Source organism: Condylura cristata, unplaced genomic scaffold (assembly GCF_000260355.1).
Source record: "Condylura cristata isolate star-nosed mole 26May11 unplaced genomic scaffold, ConCri1.0 scaffold00037, whole genome shotgun sequence".
In the NCBI taxonomy this organism is placed as follows: Eukaryota; Metazoa; Chordata; class Mammalia; order Eulipotyphla; family Talpidae; genus Condylura; species Condylura cristata.
Genome location: NW_004567138.1, coordinates 10,385,267 through 10,394,912, shown reverse-complemented (window position 1 = coordinate 10,394,912; position 9,646 = coordinate 10,385,267). Strand labels below are relative to the sequence as shown.

Below are 9,646 nucleotides of genomic sequence, written 5' to 3'. Positions count from 1 at the left end.
ATTTTTATTTATGCATACAGAAATGGGGTACAGCGAGAGGTGCAGGGGCGGCGAGAGGATTCACCAGAGCCATAGTGGGGAACAGAACAGGCAGATCAACGAAGCACACTGCTGAAGGGTGCAGTGGGTGAGACAGGAAAGATCTGCTGCGCCATGTGGGTCACCTTCGGTGTGGGAATCGAACTCACACTGACGCAGCTGCAGCTAGGCTTAGCTTCACAGTGCAGCGCTCCAACCCACTGCGTAAACCAATGAAAGATAGCATTGGTTTACAACATTGTGTTTTACAGGCATAGGCTCTCCTCCTTTGTGTTGTCCCTATGCCACAGTCACCACAAAAGTACCCATAGATTTGGTAGATCACCACCAAAGCACCCATAGTCCTCACCATAATCCATTGTGTTCCTTCCCTGCTTTGTTTTGCCCATTGAGGTAATGTTGATTTATTGCACTCTATTGATTCTCAGTCCATTTTAGAGAGACTTGAATTGCAAGTTGGGTGTCCTGCATTTATGTGTGTGGCCCCAGAGCAAATGGTCAGCCAGTGGGCTTCCTGCAGAGAGGAAGCTTCAGTAGTGTATTAAAGGCGATCGTTTGAAAATAATAGTTTTGCATTGAAATGAGTGAAGAGAGATAAAATACACTTTGGAGAAAATTTCCTGTTTTAAATCACTTTAGAAACCCAACCAAACATAGAGCTTGAGAAGGATTTATAAGGAGGGTTTCGAGTCTAACTGAATATTTTAAATGTTCCTTGAATGCAGCGTTTACCTCTTGGAGAACAAGATAAATGTCTCCAACCTGTTCCCAATTCCAATGCAGTCCATGGGTTGACTAAATGAGTAATGGAAGAAGGAAATGTCTTCCGAACTCTAGTTCTCGTCATACTTTAATATATTTGACTGCAGATTTTGAGGGATTCTCTGGTCTAAGAGTTACCCCATCATATGTAAAATGGCTAAACAACCTTACTACCTACCAGGGGGCTGTACTAAGGATCTCGTGGGTTTGCTTCTGGTGGTTAAGGGTGCTGATCTGACACAGCCTACCGTGTCACTAGCCCCTGTGACTGGTGACTGAAGTGGATGATTGACTGCTTGTCTGGGGGAAAGATTATTGGCCATTGACCAGGAAAAACAGACAAAGAGTGTGACTCTGGAGAGGTTTTCAGGAAAATGAAATCTGGCATTAGGAGCCGAGAGGAGTGGGCGCATACACCTTGTTAAAATAAAAAGGAAAAACCCCAACATTTATCTACATTAGAGACAGAGAGGGACTGGAGGTATTTCCCTTAAAGACAGTTTAAAATTCTTAAATGTTGTGTTTTTCTAATTCAAGCTAAGAATTTTTAGGAAAGATGGTAGAAATGTGGTAAGTGGTGGGAGTATAACCCAAGAGGCACTTAGGATTTATGAAGGAAGGAAAACAGGCATATCTTTATCCTGATGTGACTTTCTGAGGCAGAATCTTGAAATAAAAAAAATCTTGGATTTAGGCGGGTGACTTCACACATTCATTTCTCAATGAATACATTCTGGAAAGTATGAAAACTTTTAATGGGCTTGTCGCTGAATGAAATTTTAAAGTCTTAAGTGTAGCTTTCTATCAACCCCTAATAAAGTGAATCATACATTTTTCTGAAATATAAATCAAGGTGTACATTTATTGAGTGGAGAGACTAAAATAGCATGCTTTTAGAAAATGCCAGTATCTTGCCTGCTATTGGATTGTTTATTTAAAAATTTTGTTGTTGTTGAATTAACATTGTGTCACGACATTATTATAAATTTCAGGAGTCTATTATATCATTAAAAGTCAATATCTGTGTATATTTCATTTAGCTCACCAATAAAAATCCAATTCTTTCTTTTATTATATATGTGATCCCTTTCACCTGGTTTTCTCCTTCCTTTCTGGTAATTATTAGTTGTCTTTTAGTCTGGGAATTTTTTTTTTTTATTTAGTTCATCTTTTTGCTTGGCTTCACAAATAGTGAAATCATTCAGTGTTTATCTTTCTCCATCTGACTTATCTCACTGAGCATAATATCTTCTGCGTCCATTGGTGGTGGTGTAAATGGCAAGATATCTTTTTCATAGCTGGGTAGTATTCCACCATGTATCCAAATCACTTTCTTCTTTATTCAGTCATACGCTTTTGGACCGTGTCTGCTTAGAGCACTCCCTCTCCATCTTTTGATTTATAGGTTCTAAAAGCGTCATTGTTTATTTCCCTTTCTTCTCTCTATTTCAGCTCGAGTTAACCTTCAGCTACTTGGAGATTCATGGAGTCCTATGCAGCAAATCAGCTCAGGTGAGTGTGAATGCCAAAATACTCTGTCATGATTGCAAGGTCACAGCCTTGAGATTCTGAAGACATAGTGAAACACCTACTTTGATCTTATCTTCAAATGTTGATTTTTTTTTTCCCGAGATAAAATAGTAAAACAAGGTTATGGAAAATGGAAATTTCTAATTGAGGAACTGAATAGGACCTGTGTGAGCAGAGCTTAGCAATTTGTTCTGAGAGGGAAAATACTTGTCCATAACTCAGCTTGAAAAGAATAAATTAGCTCTTATGTAAGCTGGTGATAAAAACACGAGAGCTGTTCCTTAGCGATTCTGGACAAGTTTTAGTGTTAAAATTCATAACTATGGTACATTTATCATTGTATATGTTTTCTGGGAATATAGTGATGAATGATTTTTTTTTTGTATTTATGTAGATTTTTAAAAACTAAATGACATGTACTAAATAAAGTTTACAATTTGATAAGTTTTGACATAGGCATGCCAGCGAAACCATCACCACAGCAATATAGTGAAAATATTCATCACCTCAAGTTTTATGTATTTTACTAAAACACTCCTTTTGGTCCCCCCCCTCATCTGTTGCCACATATATTTGTTACCATTACTATAGATGAGCTTTCATTTTCTAAAAATTTTTCTGAATGGAACCATACAGGATATATACACTGTTTATTGCCAGCCTTCTGTCAGTATAATGGCTTTGCAATCGATTTATCTTGCTACATGTTTTCATATTTCATTCCTTTTTATTGGTGAGTAGGGCTCCATTTAGGACTGTAGCTCAATTTATTTATCTATTACCTGGTGATGGATGCTTGGGTCATTTCCAGTTTTAGGCTATGACAGGTACAACTGTTCTGAATGTTGATACTCAAATCTTTGATTGGATGTTCAAGCCGTAGGATTGGATACTCCCATTTCCTATGGGTAAATACAGAGGGGTACAGTGATTGAATCATCTGGTAGGTTTAATCATAGGAAATTTTTAAAAAGCTATCAAACTATTTTCCAAAGTCATTGTACCATTTTACACTGCCACCAAGAATTTCATTCCTCCGCATACGCCTCAGTTGTGGTATAGCCAGTGTTTGAAATTGTAGCCAGTATTCCTTGTGGTTTTAATTTGCATTTCTTCAGCAACTGATACTATTGAGCATCTGTTTCCGTATTTACCATCCTACACCTATTTGGGTTACCTATGAATCCAGATCTTTTGCCATTTATTTGCTTTATTAAATATTTTATGTTTTTAAAATAGTTTCCAAAGACAAAGATTTGATCAGATTCATGATTTATACATATTTTTCTCTCAGTATGTGGCTCATCTTTTCATTTTCTTTATAGTGCCTTTAAGGCTAGATATTTTAAATTTTGATGACTTCCCATTTGTCACTATTTTCCTTTGTGTACTGTGCCTTAGTGGTGTCATAGGAAATAAGTATTAGCTTAACCGGTGTCACAAGATGTTCTGACTTATAATTTTAGGTTATATGTGTAGGTCTGTGATTCCTTTGAGGTAACTTTTGTAAATAAGCAAATGTGTGGATGGAAATTCCTTTTTCTTGCATATATGGTATATCCACATGTTTAAAAGTCTATTATTCCCCCCACTGAGTTAGGTTTCATTTTGTTGGTGATTAATTATTCATGTATATGTGGGTCCATGTTCACGTATTCCATGTAGCCTGTCCCATTGGTCTATTTTTCTATCTTTAAACCACTACTCTACTGTCTTATTTGCCATAGCTTTGTTGTAAGACTTACAGTTGGCTTGGGTTAGTTGTCAGTTCAGCTCTTCTCTTTTCAAAGTTATTTTAGTGATTCTAAGTCCTTTGCAACACCATATGAAATTCAGAACCAGCTTAGTTTCTTTTTCAAAAAAGAAAAAAGCACACTGAGATTTGATCGGGGTTACAGTGGATTTGTAAGTCCATTTTGGTAGAAGTGACATCTCAACAATATGGAGTTTCTGACCTAAGATGGTTCTATATTTCTCCAGGTATTTGGGTTGTCTTTAATTTCTCTCAGTAGTATTTTTGTTAAAACTTTCAGTGTCAAGACCCTATCCGTCTTTTGTCAGAGTTGTTTCTAAGTATTTCATTTTAGATACTACTGTGGGTGGTGTTTTAAATTTCAATTTCCAGTTGTTTCTTGCTGGTAGGTAGAAATAAAATGGGTCTTTTGCTTATTGATCTTGTATGTAGTCACCTTGTTATATACTGAAACTAAGTCTAGTACACTTTTGATAGATTCCATCATTAGCTACATAGATGGTTGTGAACAAGAAATGTTGCTTCTTCCTTTTTTATTAGCAATGTCTATCTTTTTCTTGTTGTTGGGAAACATTCGTTCTGGCTTGCTGGTGGTCATACATATCCTGCTGGGGGAGGCAAGAATTCTGGGCTGGGCTCTCTTACCCATGCTCTTCTCAGGGTTGTGTTTGCAGGAAAGCACCCAGCCTCTTGGGATGTTGGAACTTTCCCTTCTGAACAACAGGCAGGTTTGCTTACTGTTAACTATGACAACAGCAGCTTAACCAAGCTCGCGAGTGCTGTTTTTTCTGGAATCAATCCAGTGCGTGTGGAGGTGTCCCACTGAGCTTTCCCTGTCACCTGGAGTCCTTGGACATGAAGCCGAATCTATCCCAACAAGATGCCCATGCCCTTGGCTTTCCCATGAATAGTAAAGTCCTTTGTCTCTGACCCAAGAGTCTCCTGTCTCTTATCAACTTTCATGAAACAGCCACAGGCTAATTTATTGCCTGATAAGTACATGCAATCAGACTTCAGTCCTGACAGTTGTGCTGGCTAAATCCTCCAGGGCAGGCTCAAGAGTAGTGGTGGGTACAGACAGCCTTCTTTTAGTCCCAGTGAACAAAAGCATCATTCTTTTTCTGTTAAGTGTGATGTTGGCTGTGATTTTTCATAGATGCCTTTTATCTAATTGTGAGTTCTCTGCTGAGAATTTTTCTCAGGAATTGGTTCTATTTTGTCAAATGTTTTTCCTCTGTTGAGGTTATTGTTTTTCTTTTTAAGTTGGTTGTTATGATGAAGTATCTGATTATCAAACATTAAAATCTACCTTTTATTCCTGGGATTAATTCCATGTGGTGATGTCATATTACTCAGTGTGTACATTGTCATTAAAATTTTGTGGAGAATCTCCGCATTGATGTTAATGAGAATCTCTGAGTATGGCTTTCTTTCTTTTTTTTTTTTTTAAAGATTTATTTATTTATTCATACAGAACTAGGGTACAGGCCAGAGATGCGGAGGGTGAGAGGATTCACCAGAGACAGAGTGGGGAGCAGAACAGGCAGATCGACGAAGTACACTGCTGAGGGGAGCAGCGGGTGGGTCAGGAGAGGTCTGCCACGCCATGTGGTCACCTCCGGGCAGGCGGGAATCGAACTCATGCGGAAGCGGCTTTAGATTCTCAGTGCTGTGCTTTAACCCGCTGCGCCACCAGGGAGGGCCTGGCTTTCTTTTTTAATGTTTTCTCTGTTCTGTATTGGAATAATCATTGGATTCCTAGAATGAACTGGAAAGTAGTCCCTCTTCATTTATTATACAGAAATTAACATAAAATTGGTATTAATTCTTTAGTTGTTTGATCGCATTTACCAGTGAAGTTACCAATAAAGGGCCTTTGGTTTTCTTTGGGAATAAATTTAAATACAAATTCAACTTTTGTTGCTAGATATAGGTACATTCAAATGCTTCTTGAGTGAGCTTTCATAGACAGTATATTTTAAGAAGCTTACCCTTTTCATGTCAGATGTCAAATATATTGATATAAAGTTGGTAGTATTCACTTGTTTTCCTTAAAATATCTGTAGAATGTTGTTCCTGACACTAGTAATTGGGTTCTCCTCTCTCCATTCCCCTTTCCCTGTATGAGTCTATCCTCTGTTTTTGATAGAACTACTTTATAGTTCTGTTTCTCTTCTACTTTTATCTTTTATGTATCTTCTTAAAGAACTTACTGTACTTGATTAATTTTTGGTTTCATTGATTTTTCTCTACGAATTTTATTGATTTTTTATTTTGTTTCATTGATTTTTACTCTAACCTTGATTATTTCCTGCTTCCTCCTAGCCTTGCGTTTTAACTTTTAAAACTACAAAGAAAACTTGTATATGCACATGTGGAATTTGTTGATAATGTTCTTAAAAGAAATTGTCAAAATTGTCACTTTATGTTCATCGAGATTGCATACAAATCCTTGGAACTTTTCCATAGATCATCTTAGAGCAATATTTTATCCTATGTGTTTATCATTCTCCAGACACAGATGTTTGGAAGAAAAATTATAGTACCATATGTTTGCCCAAGTGGGAGAGAGTGATCATCGTGAAGGATCACATAACCAGGCTCTTCTTGATGATATTAATTCAGAAATGTTTATGTTTATGGTTTGGGGGTTGGGATGGGAGGAGAAGGGCACTATTAAAGCATCCATGCCAACGTTATATTAAAATATGATGTGATTATAGTATTTCATTCTGCCAAGGACATGGATAAAAGCAAGATGGATTTCTCATGTGACGGTTGGGACTTTGTATACTTTGTAGTCCTGTCCCTCTGTCTGTCTGGCATTCAGAAGAAATGGGTAGAAGGCCATCCACTTCAGTCCCTTGGGAGTGTTCTGTAACTGCCACAAGAACAGCTCCTTGCCATGGGGTCCATGTAACTTTGTTGCACAGTCTGCACTTCGGACGTGCGCAGGGGCTCAAGCAGTCTCTTCATGGTACTCAAAGTCTGATGTTTGAGAATTCCCAGCGGTGCCTATTACAGATACAGAGATGGTCAGCAGCACCCCTCCCTCCATCATATCAGCTCTCCTACCCATTTCAGCCCACATGACGATTATGATTCAGCATATCTGGGGTGGACTTTGTGTGCTTTGATCAAACACACCATCTGATCGTGTTACATACATTCCAGAAACTGACACTCATAATTTGGGTCACCTTGGGAACTCCGATGTTTCTAGTTGCAGTTTTCTTTTATGTAAAACTGTGAGGATGATGGTATCTGCCTATGGCACTCACAGTGCAAGCTGATGAGGATGTTCTCTGTATTTATTAACTTTGTGTTCCTTGCTAGTATTGTCTAACATTGTCTCCAATGTTCTCTGCTCTGTATTTATTAACTTTGTGTTCCTTGCTAGTATTGTCTTGACTTAACTTTAGTTCATAAATTTAGATCAAATGCCTAGGACATGCACATTCCTTGTGTATGAGTGAGTGTGCATGCGTTACTGAGGCAGTGAAGTGTGACTGTTACTATTGCTTTTCTGGTTTTCCAAGTTTCTCTCGTAGCACCCAGTGGTGTTCAAGTTCCTTCGCTTTTTGGCTGGTAGATAAAACAGATAGTTTTATAGTTAGAGTTTTGGAATTTCTTTTGTATAACGAGAACATCTGCTGTGATTTATGTATATAATGCATGTAAACTATACATACTGATTTATATATATAAACTACATTTATCTCTGCAAATCAACTGTGACCTGTGTTTATAAGCTTTATCATACTACTTATATGTAATTATAACACAGATTATTATATAAATAAATTATATAAACATAAAATAATTATGTTTATGATATATTGTATATGTACAGTTATTGCTTGCTAGAATCATTGTGGCAAACCACCCATGATTGTTCTGTTAAGGTGAGAAAAAAATACTTGACAAATCTGTTGTCTTGGGTTTAGTAAAAAACGCTGCTCAAAGTTTATTCAAGGTTTTTCTAGGTAGAAACTGGAAACTTGGTTCTTCACAAGAGTCTTGTGATTCTATTTCCTGTTACTATTTTAAAAGTGTGCTGGAGGCCATGGATTATGTCCTGCTAAGTGGCAGAGTAAAAATGGTTTCAAACACTATTTTTTTCCCTACAGAAATAGGAGGGAAAGAGGTATTTAAGAGGGTGACTTTCTCCTGAGCTCATTTCCTGGGGGCTCACCCTCGGATTCTGTTGAAGTCTTACCATGTGCATAGGTGGCGACCTAGGAAGTGGCTGTGTGAGGACTTCCCTGTGAGGGTGCACTTGAAGCCCTCGCTTGTTCTCCCACCTGTCACCTTTCTTTCTTCCCTGTCACTCTTTTTGATCTGTGCAATTTAGGATGATTGGGTGTTAAGATTAAGTGGAATTAGAATAAGCTAATTACTAATTACTCACACCCAAACTGTGAACTGAATAAATGCACTAGATGTGAGGAAAGTAGAAACGCCCTGGGGTGAGTATTATAATTACCCCTGGTAGGAAGTTGGGGGGGTGGGGTGTAGAATACAAACAAGATGGCTACACCACAGAGTCTATGGCTTTTCCAAACATTGACGCAAAGCATCTGAGCCTAATTGCACCAGCCAGCTTTAGTCTTAAGACATTTCACTGATGTGTGCAAAGGTGAGTCAGTACGTACCTCCAGTTATAGAAATGTTGGCTGTTTCCCCCCCAGGGTAAATAGCTCTTGGACCTGTGTCCAGTGTGATGTTTGCTGAGAGAATTTCAAAGCCTGTATTATTAATTTCTTGAGGAATATACTGAACATTGGCACTAAAAGAAATGTTTTATTTATTTTTAAATATATGGAACCCTTCGAACTGGCCTAGAGGTGATATGTATGAAACACTTGTGAACACATTTCCCTAAAGATACTTAATGGAAAAGTAACATTTTAAACACTCAAATTACATAACCTTTTTTCTTTAGTCTCATTAATTTGACAAATAAATTACATTACTGCTCTTTTTAATATAAACACTTAGAGAGGCAGAATAAAATGATTTCCAATTTAGCTAATTTTAGGACAACATTGAACAAGTCGAAAAACTGCTTTCTTAAAATACTGCTCATTAGTGTGCCATAAGTATAGTGTTTCCCTATCATATTTTTGTATACAAATTACATAATAGGAAGGAAATGTATGAAGATATTTTGATACAGTGATTATCTGTAGGGATTGCATTTTCCAGGAATATTTTTGAACTCCAAAGTGATTGAGTGGGTATTATTTGAAATGTATCTGTCATCTTCCTAGTGTCTCTTTTTCAACCTGTCTTTAATTGGGTTGATTTATATTTAATTATAGGACTAGTTACATCACTTCAGTGTCAGCATTTCTGGAACAAGTTTTGGGCAGAACTAGACATAGGAGCAGTTTTTTGCCTAATGTGGAGTATTTATTATCTTATTTCTTCCATTGGATCTTCGCCAGCATCCTCTCATCTAGAAGCTGAAACTTTTGCAAGCATTTGATTTTTCTTTTATTGCCATGCAAAGGTTTCATTTAAACATCTATAAGGTGTCCTGTTTTTTTTTTTTTTTTT

General features: G+C 37.4%; 1 protein-coding gene across 4 annotated transcripts in view; it reads left to right on the top strand.

The window, feature by feature from the left end:
- Nucleotides 1-9,646, top strand: part of LRRC16A (leucine rich repeat containing 16A) — a 316,783-nt gene that overhangs the window by 125,617 nt on the left and 181,520 nt on the right. For all 4 annotated transcript variants that reach the window (XM_004693329.2, XM_012732954.1, XM_012732955.1 and 1 more), the window contains exon 4: nt 2,254-2,313. In XM_004693329.2, the coding sequence (XP_004693386.1) occupies nt 2,254-2,313 (60 nt within the window). The remainder of the gene's footprint in view (nt 1-2,253; nt 2,314-9,646) is intronic.